The sequence below is a fragment of the Vidua macroura genome, chromosome 26 (assembly GCF_024509145.1).
Source record: "Vidua macroura isolate BioBank_ID:100142 chromosome 26, ASM2450914v1, whole genome shotgun sequence".
NCBI classification, from domain to species: domain Eukaryota; kingdom Metazoa; phylum Chordata; class Aves; order Passeriformes; family Viduidae; genus Vidua; species Vidua macroura.
In genome coordinates, this window is record NC_071596.1 from 940214 (window position 1) to 960544 (window position 20331).

Sequence of the window (20331 nt, forward strand, 5' to 3'; positions counted from 1 at the left end):
AGCCTCACCCCATGGCAGAAGAAGCAGGACCGAGATGGGCTCCTGCAGTGGCAGCGAATTTCCTCCCCCAAGCAGCAGCTCCAGCCCTCTTCCTCCGTAGCCAAGAGAGTAAGCGAGCTTGCAGCTGCCCCAGCCCTTTCTTTCACCAGCCCAATTCCCGCAGTATCTGCCCCTCTGAGAGAAACCCTCTGATTTCAGAAACCCTCAGAGAAGTGCAGCCAGATGCCCTCTGTCTCCACTGAGCTTGGCAATTTATTTTGCCCCTCTTAAGTACCCAATCGTTATTGTTTCTTACCAAAAGAAAGGGGGTGGGAGGCAATTCCCTAAGAGATAAGAAAAACAAAAGGAAAAACCCTAACCTCCAACATGCTATTATAAACAAATCACTCTGTAGAAAAATGACAATGTGGGATTGTGGAAAGTCGGGAGGCCCTGAGCACTGACCCCTCAGCATCTTTTTTAGCCCTTTTCTGTTGAAATGCTGGGAAATATGTAGTGTTTTTAAATTAAATTATAATTTCTTTCTGATCACATGAGACCAAGGTCTGGTTCCAGTATAAGAGTCTAAAGGGCCATGCTTAGAAGTTACTCGCCTTCCTGCGAGAGAGGGAACAATTCCAAGCACAGACCAGAATTCTCTCTGTTCAGACTTGGTTGACACTTCCTCCAGTGTGATATGGTTTGAATTTTGCCTCAGTAAGGAGGTAAATGCTGTAGCAAAAGAATATTATTTTTCAAAACTCCTGTCAAACAGTAGATGCTGGATTCAGAAAAAAACACACCCTTTACACATTACAGCGTGATGTCTTGTCTTGAAAAAAACCCTTGTCCTACAGGCAGTCTGCTATGGGCTTTAAGCCCACAATTGTGTGTCATGTTCCTCTTTGCTCTTTTTTACATCTCAGCAAACTTTCTCGTAGTGCATGAAGAAGCTTTCATCCATGACTCATGGTATACCATTAATTTTCTCTACTTGCTTTAGTGCTTTCTGTCCTGACACTGCTGGAAACAGTGTTATTCAATGAAAGATGAAATTCAGGAGCAGAACTCTGTGGTGAGGTATGAGTACTTCTTCCAGACTTGGACTCATTGCTAGCAATTTTTTGAGCACTAATGCTGAGGCCAGATTGAATTTGGACTGATAGGAAAATGTTATGTCATATATGTTCAATCGTTTCTCCTTCCTGAAATTAATGGCAATATCTGAGACAATCAATGAAACATTGTCTGGCTGTTTGAGCAAGGTGAAGAACATGAGGCAGAGGGGGAGTTAGGTGACTACAGGAAAGCTAGAAATAATCCTATTCAAGACATACAAATACAAGAGTATAAAATGAGAAACAGGAGACCATGGCAGCAACTGCTGAGAAACCAAAGTACTTTAGAAATAGCATTGGAAATCCTGTATCTCCAGATTTATGAAAATGTCAGTCATTATGAAATCCCAGATAGCATCAGAAAATTTGTTACACCCAAATGTACAGGAAACTGGTCAAAGAATGAGAAGATGCTCTGCATCAAAGGGTACACAAGGTTTTCCTTTGTCTTTATTACCTACTGGAAGCAATTCCATTATTTATCTAGTGGAAGAAACACTCCAGACCTAAACAGATCCAATCTCTACTGTCTGTGTCTGACATCCCAAAATTTATTCTTATCCTATGCACACAGTCAGATATGTTGCAAGTGTCTTTGAGCTAGAGCTTCAATACTGAGCCCAGGGCTCTTCCAAGCTCCTGACTTTATATCACGGTGGGACGTGTACCTGCAGCAGCTTCCTCCTCTGCTCCACTTTCCACAAAGGGAAAGCCTGGGAGAGTGGGCAAAGCAGGAGCTGCACTGTACTCAGAACAGGTTTCCAATCTGAATGCCCAGGAATGCAGCCCTGGGGATTGCCATGATCTTCTGTTTTCCCAGCTAGGTGATGCTGACACAGCCCTATACCATCCCTTGGTCAAACACTAAATTATTTTGTCTTGGGGTAACAAATCCATTCTACCTGCTCAAACCAGAAGGAGTTTATTGTAAAATTGTTTTGGGTAGCAGAGACCTGTCAAGGTCTCTAATGAAAAACTAATTGCTAAATATTAAGAGATGAGTCACCATATTGACTATGGTTCAATACTAAATCCCTGTCATAGGAGGGATCCAAGAGGACCAGTAATTAAACAGATGCCAAAACCACAACTGAAACATATGTTGCACTGAAACACAGCTGGTGAGTGGCCACTCAGCTTTTCCACTTCCCTTTCTTCCTTGATGCTTCCTCTCCCCATCTCACCCCCAAACCATTCTCTTCATTTTAGAAGAGATAGGAAAAGTGAACATACATATTCTGTTAACAAGTGGAGATTGGTGTCAAGGATGAAATTGTGCAAGTGTCCAGGTTACTGCTAAAGAAAGGGACTTTCTAAAAAAATGTAGAAAATATCAGGTGTAATTATCAATGCATATTTCAGGAAGTATATTTTGAAAAAAATCCTTATTGCAATACTGTTGATAGCAACACTATGAAAATACCCAGTAATACTAGAAGGAAAAAAAAAAAAAACCAAACAAACAGAAAAAACCAAAACAAACAAAAAACACACACAAAAACCCCCAGCCCAAAACCAAACAAACCACAAAAAAACAACCAAACAACAACAACAACAAAAACCCAAACCAAACAAACAAAAAAAAAACAAAACCAAACAAAAAACCCCAACAAATTCCAAAGCGCACAAACTCTTGTAACAAAGTTTCTAAGCCATTTTCTCAACTTCATGAACAAAGGCGATTTACATCTGGTTTACATTATCAATCAAAATTAGGCAAAAAGCTTAAAATAATTTCTAAAATATGAAAGATGCACAGATGATCACATCAAATAAGAAGAGAAATTAACTAACCCAAAAATGCTTATACAGAGGTTTTCAGCATTCTTAAAATATTTTTTCCTGTCTTAACACAAACAGAGTTTATAGCTGGTATTCCACAAATTTGGTAGTGTTGGAAACTGAATGTTAAAGAGAGAAAAAGGTCACTCTAAGTGCAGGGCTCGATGCTCAGGGGTCTGTTTTAGGTTTGCTCGGGGGAAGACAGTGGGGTTAGAGATGACCGTGAGGCAGGAGGAGGGGCCGGGGCTGGGGCTGGGGCTGGAGTCGGTCCAGCAGCAGTTCGGTCACAGTTTGCAGACAGGCGCCAAAATTCAAAACACGCACGGTACTGTACTGCAACTCCCAAGTGAGGCCGGAACAAGGCGCAGGAGGCGGATGGGGCAGGATCCGACCTCCCTGCGAGTAGCAACCACAGCATCCTGGGATTTGTAGTCTCTGCTCTCTGCTTCCTTTCCCGATTCAGGCAGAAAGCTGAATTTCACGCTAACTCGCTCATCATATCATCAGATCTCACTGGCAGCGCCCTGCCGGCAGTGACCTTCATGTAGAGAGGTTGTGCCTTTCAGAAAGTACATGGGGAATGGTCTTGCTTCCATTTTAGCTGTCACTCATAAACACCCTCCGGGGAACCCACTGATACCCACAACTCCACAGACTGGTGTGGAAATTCCCACCCTTGGCTCTCGGTAGGAGACAGAGGTGAGCTCAGCGCTGTCCCAGGAGAGGTGATGCCTGAGCTGGTGGGACAGGCACTCTGCTGTCTCACACAGCCAAGACAGCCAGTTTTTTATCACATGCACATTTTGAGGCAAATGCATTCAGGCGAAAAACTGTGATTTATGTAGTGATTGCTAGAGAGACTTACAGCTATTTGCCCACATGGATATTAAGCGTCCAGAATTCCTGTTTTTATTCCAAAGTTTTCCAGTTTGAGGTGTACTTGATACCAGGATTTCACATGAGGATAGTTTTAGTTCTATTTTGAGACCAAATAACTATTACCTACTTTTTCACCCTGGGTCCCTAAGTTTTCACATTGTATGTTGTATTTTCTTGCTGTCTTTTCTGTTTCTTTATCCAGACCTATACTCCCATCTTTGTATAATGCTCTTGCTACTTTTTCTCTTTGCTCTTCATACAGATGACAGTCTATCTTTTCAATCTGTTTTTTCAACTTCTTTTTCTCAGCCCTCCCTTTTAGCTGAAAGACACAAGACCAGGAACAGCTTTTGGGAATGGTAATCCAGTTTATACTAGTTAATGCACAAGAACTGACAGAATTTGGGGTTTTGGGGAAGAATACAACTCCAAATATTCAAGAACAGAAAACTTCTCAGTGAATTTTAGTTTGTACAAAGTTTGACTACGTAGCCAAAAACCATCACTCTTTAGGCACTCCTAAAAACATCAACCTTGGGGACGTCCAATCCATGTTTTCTCCATTTCAGCAAAGAGCTGGACCCTCTCCTGTGCAGAGCCGACAGCAGAGAAGAGCAAAATCACACAGCGCACAGGCGGCTGTGGACGATATTTTAGGGAACTACAGTGAAAACACACAAATACACCGTTTCAGGGAACCCGTCAGCCCACGGGCCTGAGCCCCGTGAGGGATCCAGGCTGCTGCTCCACCAGGAGCGGGTGAGGGTCAGTCCTGTTGGTCGCTCCGGCCCCTTCCGCAGTTGCCACCAAAACCTCTTCGCTTCAGAGCCGACCCCACGCTCGGTTTTGTCCTTGACGCGCAGTCCAAACGGCAACCGCGAGCCTTCATCGGGCGCAGAACGGTAGGCAGCGCTGCACTCGCGGCCATCTTGGCGCCGGGACTGCATGTCCCAGGCGGCACCGCGGCGCGAGGGGCCGCCCGCCCGCCATCTTAGCGCTCCCTCCCCCGGTTCGGCGGGATTGAATGAGTTGCTGCCCGCCCGCCTGCCAGCCCAGCGCCATGTCAGGCACTCCGAGCCGCGGCACCCCCGGCGGGACCCCGCTGTCGCCGACCCGCATCTCCCGGCTGCAGGAGAAGGAGGAACTGCGGCAGCTCAATGACCGCCTGGCCGTTTACATTGACCGTGTGCGGGCGCTGGAGCTGGAGAACGACCGTCTGCTGCTGAAGATATCGGAGAAGGAGGAGGTCACCACCCGGGAGGTACGGCCGCAGTTGGGGGCCAGCAGCGACTGCTCGTGGGGCGCTTCCCGCCTCCGTCCCGGGGCAGGTCCGCGGCCCAGGTCTCGCCCGGCCAGTTCCCGCCCGTTCTCTGCGCGGCGCGGGGTGCGCTGTGGCGGCTCCGTGTGGCCGCCGCGCCATGCCCGTCCGCCGCGCGGGGAGCGGGGGCTATGGAGACCCAGCCCCTACCCGCGCGGCCCCTCGGGCCGGCCAGGGGCTCTCTGGCTGCGGTGTCGCGCTGAGGGGCCACTGGCGACACATTCAAGGTAGCTCAGGCCGGGATTCGGCACGGGGAGGAGCCCGTGCAGGTGGCGGGAGTGGAGCGGGGCGGACGCGGCGCTGCGGGCGGTATTGGCGGCTCCCGCGCCGGCCGGGCTGCAGCGCGGAGCCGCTGCGGGTCCCTTGGCCACGGGCGGGGCTCGGCCGGGGTCGCGGGCCGTCCGAGCCCTCCAATGTCCTGCGCCCACAGCACACGCGTACTCTGGTACTGGTGTGTCGGGTGTCCCCTACGGCCCCTGTCTTGATGGCTGATGCAATGGGATGGGAGATTTGAAAGGGTTTAAACTGGCTTCGCCTCTGACAGTAGGAAATCTTTTACAGACTCCCTAAATACTCGGAATCAGGTCCGTGTAAGCGACTCTGATTTTTCCTCGAATTTTGGAAGCAAAACTGCGTGATTTTTTTTTCTCTAAACCTTGCCTTTTCCTATTCTGTGGTGTCTGTTTTCCGCGGTACTCTCGTTCCCTTATGGCGGAAGGATGTAGTCGGTGACACATTGGGGACAGTCCCGTCCTGTGCAAGCCCAAAGCGTCTCAGCAAGGTGCGGCTTCCCACCACTGAGATCATGTTAAGATGCTGTGGAAAGCCTATCAATAAACAGCCTGGACTGTAACTTCTGGGATGTGATGGATCGCTGTGCCACTGTGTAGCTTTTAATTTTTTTTTTCCTTTTTTCACCCCTTGAGATGCTGATTTAATGGTGCTCGGGGTGTTGGGAGGAGGGTTTGATTTAATTTAGTTTAAGCAGAGCAGGTACTATAGTGTCTTACTTGGAGATGGTTTGGAGTACCTCCAATCAGCACATATATGCCCAAAACCGAAGTACCTTTAAAGTCCTTTTGTATCACTTAATGATATATTGCAACTTCCATGCTTTCAAAATCGCTAAGCATGAAACTTCACTTGCCGTGTGAAATCATACTATAAACAAAATAAACGTATCTAATTTAGGGAACTTCTAAGCTGTACATCGCTGGAGGCTAGAAGGTGTATCCCTTTGAAATGCGAGAGGCAGACTGTAATTCTACTGACAGCACACATGTAGCAAGAGTAAGAGGACAAGCAGACAATGTAGATATAATTTCATTTGACTTTTAACATGAGTGTAACCCAGCTTGTAACAGAGTTCTGTGTGAGCAATTCTGAAAAGTATTCTGATGCGGTAATCAGAAAGTAAACTGGAGAATATTTGGTTAGTTTTTAACCTTTTGGTTACTTTGAGCTTTCTGTCTCCGATTTTTTCATCCAGACTTCAAAAAGGTCTTAATCCTTAGACATAATAAACTTCTTCAGGAATCATCAGGCTCTTCTTTTGCACTAATGCTTTGGCTTTTTTCTGGACCACCTTTGTTAAATACTTTCCTCATCCCTTTAGGAAGTTCTATTTATTCTTTGTATATGTGCACAAAAGGAAACTTTATAGTTTTATTGTTTTAGTACTGGGTAGTGGACATTGGTTTAGGACTGTGGAAGCAGTAAGCCTTCACATAGTTGTCAGATTTTCAATTTATTGGATTGGAAGAATCCTGTCCTTTCACTTTTGGGACTAACCTAGTAAATTGGATTTTCTGCTGACAATTCAGCAAATTCTAACAATTATTAACTGTTGGAATTTGCATTCATAAAATGATTAGGCTTAGTGTGTGAAATAAGATATTAATAAAAATAAACCCTCCAAATCCCACACCCCCCCCAAACAAACCCCAAAGCAGCTCTTAACTTCTGTGTAGAAGCACAGTGAAACGTAGTCCAGTGAAATTTGCATACTGTTCTCTCTGCATTATTAAATCTTTATATATGTAAGCATCTACACTCTGCATGCTTATAGGAGACTATTTTCTTTTTCCACGGTGTTCAAAATGAAAGTTCGTGTTTGTTGTCCTCAACTGTGTGTAAATTTGAGTCTGATCTTATTTATTTTTTACAAAACCTAATTGAATATTCTATTATTTTTGGCTTTTCTTTGGTAATGGCAGAAATCACCTGCCACTGTCGTAGGTGGTATCCTGCACATTGTGGGAGGCAGACAGGTAGAACTGGTCACCAGTGGGCTATTGGTTACTACCTGAGACTTTTGCCTAGAGAGCAGATGATGGGGTCCATGATCAAAGGTGGATTTCTCAAGGTTAAGGATAGCTATGGCAAGCAGTATACAGAACCATGGTTATCATGAGAGAGATGTTTGTTCTTTGCTTGTCACTCCAGTGTCCCACAGGGACCATACCTGAGCTGGGTGAGACTTATTTACTGACATGACATGTCCTTGGTAATGGGTGACCGTTCCTGACACCCCCTGCCCCCACCCTGCATGTGTGGGAATAGTTTTTGATCTGTGCTCAAAGTTCTGGTTTAGGGTAGTGTCTTCTGGATGAGAGAAGTTCTACTAACGCTGATCAGGCAAGGACTGTAGTCATTCTTCTGCCAGAGATTCTTTAATCATCAGCTGATCAGGATGTTCTTCTTCCTCATTGTTTCAATCACCAATTTGAACAAGATTGCAGAAAGCAGCTGTTTGTGTGGCAGTCTCAGCATGGTCGTAGAAAAATTTCATTCCTGTTCTTTTTGATGAACACAGGGCTGCCATCTTTTAACAGCAGAGAAAAGGAGCTTTGCAGTTGATTCATCTTTAGTTCTTTATTAATTATAGCCTTTTTCCTAACCTTGTCCAATGCTGCTTTACTTGTATGCAGTAGGCATCTAGACAGATAAAAAGTATATGCTGTAAGCCCTCAGACAAATGTAGATGTTGTGGCTGAGGGAACCTCTGTCCTCATTCCTTCTCTGCTTTCCTCCATCACTGTCCTTGTGTAAGTTAGCCTGTGACAGAAGAGAAATTGAGCTTATCCCCTTGTTTTTCTACATCCTTAGTACATGACTGATGCTGTTGTCACTGTGTTGGGGTCACTGTTGCAATAACATAAGTTGTGAGGCTGGGAGGGGACATACTGGAAGAAGTAAGAGAACAGTCCTGGAGCTCTCCTCAATTCCCTTTTACTAACTCCGTGCCCTCTCCTGCAGTGCTTATGGTTGTAGCCTTCTTGAACAGATGTTTTGATGGGGACAGGAGGGATTACTGCACTGTTCTGAGGACACACCACTGTGCTCACCCCCTTAAAGGAGAATTAGAAAAATAAGATCCTTGGGAACCTCAGCTGCTGATGGTGATTGCCCTTGTAACAAAAGCAGGATCTATGGGGTTCCCTCTTCATCCATGTCTTTCCATCTCTGTGGGTGTGAGTGCAGATGGTTGCAATCTCACATGGTTTCCTCTTACCTGCCAGTGTTGGAGCTACCATGCCCTCTGTGTGCATCATGTGTGGTGACCAGAGCTACTGTCATGACCAGGATATGAGGTCCTGGTGTTGCCTAGTCGTCACCTGCAAAATACATGCTTAGATGCTGCTGTGGACATTGGGTCGCTCAAGTTGCATCCTCTGAAATATTGAGTTAAATGGTTTTCTGGCACTGTAGATGTCATCTGTGAGGTGACGTAATGCACATCTTCATTGTTCTTGAGAACTTGACTGATGTTCTTGGTGGCCTGAGCCATAGCTGACTGGCAGTCCTTTGTCAATCTATAACTGGCTAAATAAGAACAAACTAAGCTACACCTGGTGGGAATACACTTGTGTTTTGCACATTAATGTATTCTTATGAGATTAATGTTTCATCACCAAATTTGTCTGGAGTCACTTGTGGTTGGCTGGAAAATATTTCTTGCCTAGCATGTTGGTTCAGTGCCTTCTTGACGCGTTTCAAGTCTTCACTGAGTGACATCTTGCAGCTTGTTTCGAGTGGGGTTGCTTTGAGAGGGTCTGTGTTGGTGTGTCTGCCCTTGACCCACTGCCTGCTGAGCTTTGAATGCTCCCAGCAGAGGTAGGTGAGAGCATCCAGCAGTTGTATCTTTCAGAGACTGCTATGGAAGCATCTCTGTTTTCTTTTTCTATTTCCTTGTTCCTGTGTTGCCCAATTACAAACTCACAGGGTCTTTTGCCGGCAAAAGAAGGGGTAAAAAAATGAAAGCACATTTGTAGTGCAATAAGGGTGTCTAGGTTTGCCTCTATGCAGGAAGATTTACGCTTGGGCGCACATGGACATGAAGTGGATTGGGCTGCAGGATGTCCTTTTGTTTTCTGCTGAACATTTTGGGTTTTTTTCCATTGCCTTCAGATGGGGTTTCCATTTTCTCAGTTGAGGGACCCATTTGCTGGCCTAACCTGTCATCTGGGAATGTTCATTGCTGCTTCCCAGGGTTTGTATTCTGGGCATTGTAGAGTCTGCTGAAGCTCACGTGGCCATGAGTTTATCCCTTCTGCTCTTCAACAAAGGGACCAGTGCTAGTGACAAGAGGGACCTGAAGAGTATCAGACACAATTGCATGGCTCCGGATGATTGTTGGAGGTTAGGGGTGGGTTTTGTTTGGGTTTTTTTTGGTTTTTTTTTTTTGTTTTTTTTTTTTTTTTGTTTTTTTTTTTTTTTTTTTTTGTTTTTGTTTTTTTTTTTTTGTTTGTTTGTTTGTTTTTGGTTTTTTTTTTATTTTGCTGTTGTTGGTTTTTTTTGCTTGTTTGGTTTTTTTGGAGGTTTTTTTTTTTGTTTGGTTTGGTTTTGGATTTTGTTGTTGTTGGGTTTTTTCCCTTTTCTTTCTCTTATGGAATTTTTCTCCCATTTGTTACCTAAGAGACTGGAACTATAGATACTTGAGAAAGACAAGGGTCAAGATGTGCAGAAGAGCTGCAGCTCGCTGCAGTACCTAAGGTGGAGGGCTTTCTCTTGAGAAGTGCAGAGACATTATGAGATTTTGGCTGGAGGTTCAGGGGCTGGGCTCAGCTCCTCACTCGCTCTCGGGGTCAGAAGGCAGGCAGTTGGGCTGCTGCTACTGCATGGGGAATTTGCTGCCACCGTGGAGTTCTGTCCTGTACTGCTTCTGCTGCCATGTATAAGCCTTTGCTTATAAGAGCAGCCATTGAACTGTGACCTTTTTCAACACTAACCTCACTGGGAAGGACCCTCATCTACTCGGGTGCCCCAGGGGAAAACCTGGAACCCTGAGCTCCTGGGAAGGAGCGTCTCCCAGCTGCCACTGCCCAGCCTCGCTGTTTTCGGGGTCTGCTTCAGGCTTTTTGCTACACTCCCTGGGTCTCCCTGACCCCGGCCTCTCCTGGCACAGCTCCTGAGTTTTTGCTACACTGTGTTTGCCACCCTGGGTGGCAACTGCTGTTCCAGCCTGCCACTGTTGTTCCAGCTTGCTGCCCTGAGGTCCCTGCTGCAGGCCATTCAGCTTCCCAAGTGGCGCTGAGACCGGCTGCCCACTGAGGGCTTGCAAACGAAGCCCCTTCTCCCTCTCTCGCCAGCCATTGCCGTGTGGAGAGGCGGCTGAGCCCGCGCCACAGCGCCCCCTGCGGCCGCGGGGGAATCATCGCACCTGCCCCGCCCGACCGGGAGCCACCGGCGCCCCTGCCGGCTGTGCCCGGAACTGCACCAAAGGAGAAAGTGCCTGTGGCCGGGAGAGGCCGGCACTGGGTCTGTGCTTCGGGCCGGGACTGGGTCTGTGCTTCAGGCTGGGATTGGGTCTGTGCTTCGGGCCGGCACTGGGTCTGTGCTTCAGGCTGGGACTGGGTCTGTGCTTCGGGCCGGGACTGGGTCTGTGCTTCAGGCTGGCACTGGGTCTGTTTGTTGTTGCTGCTGCTGCTGTTGTTTGTTTGCCTTGTTATAGATACACATACTAGTAAAGAGCTGTTATTCATTTTCCCATCTTTGCCTGAAAGTCCCATAATTTCAAAGTTATAATAATTTGGGGAGAATGGGGTCACATTTTCCATCCCTAGGGAGGTTTCTGCCTTCCTTGGCAGACACCTGTCTTTCAGATCAAGACAGTGATTGTCAGTGGCATCAGAGCCAAGGTGGTGTGGGGAGAGTGAAGGGCTTGAGGATAGCCAAGCAGATCCTGCAGAGCAACTCTGGATTACACAACTGCTGTTGGCAGCAGAGTTTTGGATTCTACAAAAACCCCAAGTGCAAATTTAGGCTGGGTGGAGAATGGATTGAGAGTCAAATCTGGGAAGGACTTGGGGGTGTTGGTGGGTGAGAGGCTCAACCTGCCCTGACCATGGGCACTAGCCCCTACAAACCCCCTCTGTGATGGGCTGAGCCCCTAGTGTGGGCAGCAGGGGAGGGGGATTCTGCACCTCTCCTCTGTTCAGAGAAGCTGTGCCTGCCCCATCCCTGGAAGTGTGCAGGCCAGATTGAGGCTTGGAACAACTGGGGATAGTGACCCTGCACATCACAGGGGATGGAGTGAAATGGTTTTTAAGGTCTTTTCCAACCCAACTCGTTCTTTGATTCTTTGACTGTGGAACTGTCTTTCAGGATTCACAACTGCTTCAGAGAGACAGGATCCACCTGACTAAATGTTCAGCGTACAGCTGGATAACCCTGTCACATGCTGGGTGAGGACCTGGCTCGTGAGTTGGGCACAATGGGTTATAGTGATGGAGGGACATCAGGCTGACATTGATCACAAGTGGAGTTCCATGCGTCTCCAACCTTAGCCCATCTACATCTTCATCAGTGATCCTTGGATGCAGGACTCAGAGGGATTCTATGAAAGTTTGGCAGTGACACTAAATTGGGAGGAGCTGTCAACACCTGCAAGGGCAGAGAGGCCCTCCAGAGAAATGCTGACCAGTCAGAGAGATGGGAAATCACCAACCATGGGAAGTTTACAAGGGCAAGTGCTAGATGCTGCCCCTAGGATGGGGCAGCCATGGTTGTGTGGATGGACTGGGGAACAAGAAGCCAAAGAGGGGCTACAGAAAGGGGCCTCACGGTTCTGGTTGATGGCAACTTGGATCTGAGTCAGCAGTGCCCTGGAGCCAGGAGGGCCAACCATGTCCTTAGGGGCATCAGGCCAACTGGGTGAGGGAGGGGATTTTGTCTCTCTGCTCTGCATAGGAGCAGCCTCACCTTGAGTTCTGGGGGCAGTTTTGGGTACCACAGTATAAAAAAGACATTAAGCTAATAGAGAAGTGTCCAAAGAAGGGCCACAAGGATGGGGAAGGGTCTAGAGGGGAAGTTGTATGAGGAGCTGCTGAGGGCACTTGGTTTGTTCAGTCTGGAGGAGACTGAGGGGAGATCTCAATGCAGTCTTCAGCCTGCTCATGAGAGGCAGGTACCAGTCTGTACACTTTCATGACCAATGAGAGAGCTTGAGGAAACAGCATGGAGCTGAGTCAGGGGAGGTTTAGCTTGGATATCAGAAGGTTTTTTCCCAGGAGGTGGTTGGGCACTGGACAGGCTCCCTGGGAAAGTGCTCAGAGCACCAAGGCTGCCAGAGCTCAAGGAGCATTTGGGCAACACTCTCAGTCACAGTGTAGGATTGTTGGGGTACCCTATGCAGTGCCAGGAGTAGGACTCGATGCTCCTGACAGGTCTAACTCAGCATATTTTATGATTCTATGAAAGTTGTTCTGGTATCCTTTCACAGAAGCAAAAGTAGCAATCTTACATGGTCTGTACATTTTAACTGTCTGGTATAACTTTGAAATAATCATGCCTTATAAAAAATATAAAGGTATAGAAGATTTCGTGGTGCCTCATGCAGTCTGTATTGCTGATTATATGATAGATTATTTTGGGACAGGGAGAAGTCTGTAGTTCTTTACCCTCTGAGATAGAGAACAAGAGTGGAAGCTCATTTCCGAACAGTTCACATTTCTGTAGTTCATCTGGTTTCAGACCTTTTATAGCTTTGTAGTGGAAGAACAGCAGAGTAAAAATGGGACCTTGGGCTTTTATTCCACAAAATGTCTTCACGTGTTTAAAAAAAAATCTCCCAAAGCAGCAGTATTGGGAATAAGGGCAAGTAATTGAAGTTAAGATTGTAAGGTGCACTGATCTAGTTCAGTTTATCTCTTGGGAAGGTTTGCACATTTCAAACATAGTATGCTTTGTTGCAGTGGTAATAAAAACTAAATCTTTGGGTTGCTCGTTAATGGAAAATGTTCAATATAGAATGTTCTTAAATGGCAGAAATCATATCATGCACCCTTTTTCAAAGAAACTTGTGTGTAACCTGGTCCTATGTTTCAGTTCTTTGGTAGTTGTTGTGATGTTCTCATACCCAAATACTTTTTTTTTCGCCTTAGGTGAGTGGAATCAAGAGTCTCTATGAGTCTGAACTGGCTGATGCTCGAAGAGTTCTGGATGAAACTGCCAAAGAGAGGGCTAGATTACAAATTGAAATAGGAAAACTGAGAGCAGAACTTGAGGAGTTCAATAAAAGGTAAGGAGAGTATTCAATTTCTTTTCTTTCAATTAGAGTGGGCAATATTTGCTGTGGAAATTATATTAATGATGCTTCTTAAAACACCTTTTGGAAGCAGATCCATGAGAAGATACAGGTTTGTCAGAGGGAAAATCTTTCAGCTTGTTGGTACAACTGGTCAGAACACGTAATTCCAGCAGTATATACACAAGTGTATTTGTAAATGTATGATGAATGTCATGTGATATGAGACTCGAGCAAATGGCTGTGCCTGCTTTGTCCTGTCCTCCCCTTATGTGAACGTGCATGTGTGCAGCTGCTTGGTAAACTGGATTGAGAAAGAGGTCTAGATTAAAATTGCTCCATCCAAGGAGGGTTAATGATTTTTATTGTCTGGTTCACTGTATGACTGATGGGAGAAGTGGAAGAAAAGGGAAAAGGTTGGCCCTGAGCAGTTTGGGAATATGGAAGCAGGGTTGCCTTGAAAAGACATGAAGCTACAATGTAAATGTGCTGGGAGAAGACCTTGTACTGACTAAATTTTTTTAAACTGCTGTTCAGTTTGCATCACAGAGTATTGGCATAATAAACTAGTTCCTGAAGCCAAGTAGAATCCATTATTTCAATTCCCATGGGAATTATTTGTAATCAAATATTGTTTAGCAGTAGAAACTTCATTTAAAAGTTAATATATGTAGTGGAAAAATCAATTTTTGCTTCTAATTAAATTTTGCTACCTATTTTAATATATAAGATTTGTGAATTACAAATTTTTTCCTGAGCAGGTCATTATGTACATCACCTGTTTATCAATGTTGTCAGCCATAAAATAGGTTTTAATCTGGCAGTGCCATTAAGGCCTACTTTAAGTTTCTCGTCTCTCTTCATTTGCAGCTAAGTGGTTATAAAAGGACTTAAGTGTTTCCCTCTCCTGTCTTTTATTTTTTTTTCTGACTAGCTAGTTGATTTATGATAAAGTATTTCATGTTTTCTCTGTAAATTTTGCTGTATCACTGGATACTCATTTTCTCTGCTGGGCCCTCTTTTTAAAGTCAGCCATTGGAGATATTTTTGGAATTTGTCCTAAAACAACTGTCCAAACATGAAATAGCAATAGTGTAAGCATCTGCAGTTGAGTGAGTCGGTGTAAAGTCTGTTGAAGCATGGCTAATATCATAGGCCTGCACGTGGTCAGGCAAGCTGTGTGCTGGTATTTGTGGACTTGGTTAACTGGCTTTTGTTAACCATGAAAAGCCCCTTCGGTAACTAGGTCAGCTGTAAAACACCTGAAGTGCAGTGAGGTGAATCCCATCTGGCCATACTGGGATGTTCCTGTTGGGACTGTTTTTCCTCTTCAAAGCCTCAGGCCAGCAGTCTTGGCATTTATTTTGGCTAGTATATTTTGCATGGCAGTTGGCATCACATGGACTTTAAGGTTGTCTCTCTTGTCTTCTGACAGCAGGTACTCTTCTTGCTTGGCTTTTAAAGCAAACTCTATAAGAGAGCAACAGTAGTAACTGGGAATTTGGTTTACCTCTCGTGTTCTGCAAGATGGTATTTCTCTGTTTTGATTAAGGTATCCTTAGAAGTATCTTCACTTGGCAGGTAGTGAGAATCCAGTTGATTCCTGTTCTTTAGACTTTTGATAACCCTAAGAGATTTTACAAATACCTTGTTGTGGAAAATTGTGCATGTAAAGTGATGGAGATGGTGTTTTCCCTTGGATCACTCCCTCATCCATTGTCTGGACAACTGAGTTGCCCCTTACCAGTCACTTCACTGATCAATTCTACCAAACTAATTTAATCTTTTTGTTTGCTTGTCTTCTGCGATAGATGAGGGAAAAAATACCTGGTTTTCTGGGTTTCTCTCTGTGTTTATAGTTCATAGCAGTAGAATTGAATTCCTCAGCTTCAGAGTTTCTTCTACTTAATTCCTTCTAGTCCATTGAGATGCTTGTAATGTTCTTGGAGTGTTCGTGGAGTGTCTAGCTTGTGATGTGGCCAGATTTTAAATATGATTCTTGTAAGTGCAACTTTCAATTTTTACTCTGGTTTGCAGTGTTCACTTGACATCTAGCTCATTACTGAAGCTTCCCTGTCTATGCTGACAGTCAGATGATGCTTCTCTCAGACCAAACTTGCTTTGAGAACTGTGTAACGGAAGAGTACCTTACTGCATAAGTTTATATTCACTACTATTGCCTCTATCTTTCAAGCTCAGAGGAGAGATTTAAGGATGCCAGAAAAGTCTGGCCAGGAGTGATCCCAAACGCTGCCATTCTGTTGTTTGCTTGGAATAGGTTGGGTTGCTGGGACAGGAGATAATAGACTTCCCTCGCAACATAGGATCACAGTCAACCTCCTGGTTTATTAGCAGATTCCCCATTTTTTTTTTTCTCCCAAAGCCTGGGTTTGTGAGCCTGGAAAGCCCTGAAGGCATTGAAGATACTCCAGGGAAGCCACAGGGTATGGTTGGAGGTGGTAACATCAGGCCTAGTTTGTGCCCAAAGGAGCCTGAGGCTTACCCTGCTTTTTAGTTCCTTCCTGGGCTGTCTACTTGCACAATTTCAACTTGCGAAGCAGCTGACCAACCTGCATCAAGAACCTTGGAATAGGCCACAAGGATTTGGGACAGGGCCTGTGGTCTAGGAAAGAACAAGGTTTTTCTGTAGATAGAATGGACTTCAGAGGAAGAACTTCTGCATGTCTTTCTGTGTCTTGTTCAGATACTGACTGGTAACACTACCCCAGGGTTCCGCATGAGTACAACTTCAACTCACAGGATTTGGATTCTGGGGCACATATTTGTTTAGTTTAGATTTTTTTCCTCTTACCGTGTTACCAATGTTGTAACATTTTCTGGGGGATTTTTAGTGTTTGAGATAATTGGATGTAATTTTCCCTACTAAGTCAACAAGAAGCATCTGAAGGCTTTTTCTAGAGTAGTTTGTATTGAATTGACCAAAGGTCTACTTAGCCCATTAATTGATCTCTGTTAAAAGCTATTTGTCTAGAGAAGAGAGGAATGTAATATGCAAAGCAGCAGTTCTCTGGAATACTCTTCCAGTCTTCAACAATTCCCTTCAGCTAAGAGACTTCTGATGTCCGGCTGAATTCTGTGTAATAGCCATCATGAGTTTGCATTTCATAGTGTGACCAGTATTCTGAGACCAGCTGTTTGTGGAGTTCTTAGACATAGCAAGGGGATTCTGAGTTTACCTACGTATTGTATAAACATGTTATTCAATCTGCATGCCCAGTTTCATTTGTTCATTTATCCCTTTATTTTTGTGTTCTCCTTCATATCTCCTAAGATTCTCTCTTTAATGATCTCTTTTTTTCAAGTGGAAACATCTTACTCCTTAGTTGCTTCTACTTCTGAAGCTGCTTTGTGCTTTCAATCAACATTTTATCCTCTCTGTCATTTTTACTGTTTTACTGTATCCTCTTGGGAAGGAAAGCTGCAGGCTTGGAACTTCAGCCAGTATTCGAGATGCTGTTGTACCATAACAATGTTCTATGTCTTGTACTGTATTTTATTTATGAGTAGTTTCTCAAACACAGTTGCATTTTGAGTGCTTCTGAGCTGCTGATGTACGAAGAAGGGTAAGCTCCAGGTAGTATTTTACATCAGACTCAGAGATGTCTCCCAAGACCCCAGTGAGTGGCAGGAATGCTACAGAACTCAGAAGTGTTTTGGGGTAACCAGATTTGCTATGGCCTCTTTAGGCAGAGGTGAAGTAAGGCCCTCTCAGAGACCTTCTGTGCAGGGTTTCTACCCCTGCTTATGCTCCTTGCCTTCCTTTACCAAAGCCAAATTAGCTCTGAATTTTCAAATTCTTTTATGTTTATACATGTACCCACTACTGTTCTTCATTGATGCCTTTTTCTAATTTTAGCTGTGCAATTATCAGAGGATTTTGTGGGGGGACTTTATCAAAGGCCTTACAGAAGTTCAGACAGACAATATTCATAGCCCTTCCATGATGACGTGACTCCGTCAGTGGGCAAGGGAAGGCCACTAGGCTGGTCAACAAGAACTCGGAGAAGCTGTACTGGATGTCTTGAATTACTTCCCTGTGCTCTGTATGCCTTTGCAGAGCTTCTGGGAGGATCTGTTCCATGATGTTCCCAGGTATGGAGGTGTGGCTGGCAGGTCAGTAACTCCTGAAGTCCTCCTCCCCATCCTTTTGAAAAATGTGTGCAATGTTTCCCTTTTACCTGGGCTTTCATCTCACTGCTGTGAGTTTTCAAATGTCATGGAGGGTGGCTTGGCAGCTACATTAGCCAATTCCTCAGGACTCTGGGGTGCATCTTGTCAGGTCCCATAGACTGGGACTCAGGTTTCTCAGGTGGTCACAGACCTAACCTTCTCTTATAGTTTGAGCTATTTTGCCTTCCCAGTTCCTGTTTTGTGGTCCATCTAGTGGAGAGGTTGCCATTGAAGACTGAGGCAAAACAGTTGTTGAGTACATCAGCCTTCTTCTCGTCTGTTATTACCACTTTGCCAGTCTTGTTCATCAAAGAAGTAACTTGCTTTGACCTTCCTTTTCTGACTAACATACCTGTAGAAGATCTTCTTGTTATTCTTGGTGTCCCTTGCCAAGTTCAGCTGCATCTTGGCCTTACCAACCCTATCCCTACACAACTAGGCAATGTCTCCATACTCTTGCCAGGATACCAGCCCGTACTAATACTGCCTCTTCATTATCTTCTTGCCTTTTAGTTTCACCTGCTGGTCTCAACTCATCCATGCTGTTCTCTTACCTTCCAGTCCTGAGGATCAAGAGCTCTTGTGATCTAGAAAATTTCCTAAAAGATCTTCTCCCTTGTCCCTGAGGGCAGTTTCCCAGGGGGTGCTATTGACCAACTCCTTCAACAGTAGGCAGTTTGCTTTCCTCAAATTAATTCTTCATTACTCTTTACTTGACCCATGTCTCTGAGGACTGCAGACTCCTGGACTGCATGATCACTGCAACCCAGGCTGCCTCCTGTCTTGACATAACTGATTGGCTCATTTGTGTTGGTGACCATCAGGTCCAGTATCTCATCCCATCTGGTAGAGCTGTTTATTACCTGGCTTGACAAGCTATCCTCAGTGCTCTCCAGCAGCCTCCTCGATTGCCTACAGCTTGCCCTGCTACTTTTCCAGCAGATGCTGGGATGATTGAGGTCCCACAGTAGGATGAGTCTATGAGTGCAATGCCTCCTGTAGCTGGAGCAAAAAGGCTCCAGTTGATCAGTCAGCCAGGAGTAGATGCCAACCACAAGGGTTCCCATTGTTGCCCCAGTCTCTGATTCTTACCCATAGGCTTTCAAATGCTTATGGCTGTTCTTTAGAGATAGCCCTTCACATTCAGTCCACTTCCTGGGGAGTGTAACCCCTCCACCCCTCCTTCCTCACCTGTCCCTTCTTGATAGCCTGTAGCTGTTGATAGTTGAAGTCCAGTCATGTGATTCATCCCACCAAGTTTCGCCAGCAACTAGTTTGCAGCTTTCCAGCAGCACAGTGGCTTCCAGCTCCTCTTAATTTATTGTCCACCCTGCATACATTGGTATAGAGAAACAGCTGGACTGTTGGCTGTATCGTCTTCTTAGATGAATGCCCCTTAATTTCTTGGCGGTATTTCACATGTGTTTCCCTGTTGGCTCCTATTATCTCAGGAGCCACCAGCTTATCATCTCTAAGACTTCCAGAGTACCCTGAAACTGAATGTGAAACTAGGGCATGAGGGGGGAAAGAGGCCGGAAGCACTTCCTTCTAACGAGAAAGAGCAGCCAACTAAAACATGTGTGGTGCAGTTGATGCACTGAAGGGAAGGGATGCCATCTAAAGAGATGAGAACAGGCTGGAGAAGTGGGCCTGTGTGAACATTATGAATTTCACCAAGGCCAAGTGTAAGGTCTTGCATATGTGTTTGGTCATTCCCATCACAGACACAGGCTGGGTGGAGAATGGATCAAGAGCAGCCCTGAGGAGATAACAAGTATCAATGGATGAAAGACTGAATTTGAGCTAACAATGTGCACTTGCAGCCCTGAAAGCTGATCAAACCCTGTACTGCATCAAAAGAAGTGTGGTCAGCAGGTCAAGGGAGGTGATTTGCCCCTTCAAGCCCACCTGGAGTACTGCATTCTGTTCTGGGGACCCAACATCAGAACAATGTGAAGCTACTGGAGTGAGTCCAGAGGAGGCTACATGTTCTGCTGTTTTAAGGGCTGAAGCCCCACTGCACTGGAGCCAGGCTGGGAGAGCTGGGGGTGTTCACCTGGAGAAGAGAAGGCTCCAGAGAAACCTCAGAGTCCCTTCCAATGCCTAAAGGGGCTCCAAGAGAGGGAGAGGGACTTAGGACAAGGCAGTAGTGATAGGACAAGGGTGAATGGCTTAATACTGACACAGAGTAGCATTAGAGGGGATGCTGGAAAGAAATTCTTCCATGTGGGGGTGGTGAGGCACTCAGTCATAGGATCATGGAATATCCTGAGCTGGAATAGACCCACAAAAAAAAAAAACATCAAATGAACTCCTGGCTGTGCACAGACCCCCAAAAACCCTACCCTGTGCCTGAGAGTCTTGTCCAAACTCTCCTTGAGCTCTGGAAGCCTTGGGGTGTGATCATTCCCTGGGGAGCCTGTTCAATGCCCCAGCACCCTCTGGGGGAAGAACATAATATCCAACCTGCTATGGCTGCCCTATCTGTGTGGAAGTTTTCAAGGCCAGGCTGCATGGGGCTGTGAGCCAGCCCGGTC

The 20331-nt window shown here is 45.5% G+C and overlaps 1 protein-coding gene across 1 annotated transcript in view; it reads left to right on the forward strand.

Moving 5' to 3' along the window:
- The first annotated feature begins 4262 nt into the window (after window positions 1–4262).
- The window catches only part of LMNB2 (lamin B2), a 36952-nt gene continuing 20883 nt past the window's right edge, over window positions 4263–20331 (forward strand). Inside the window, exons 1-2 of the mRNA XM_053999648.1 lie at window positions 4263–5019; window positions 13461–13597. Coding sequence (XP_053855623.1) covers window positions 4783–5019; window positions 13461–13597 — 374 coding nt within the window. The 5' untranslated portion in view covers window positions 4263–4782. The remainder of the gene's footprint in view (window positions 5020–13460; window positions 13598–20331) is intronic.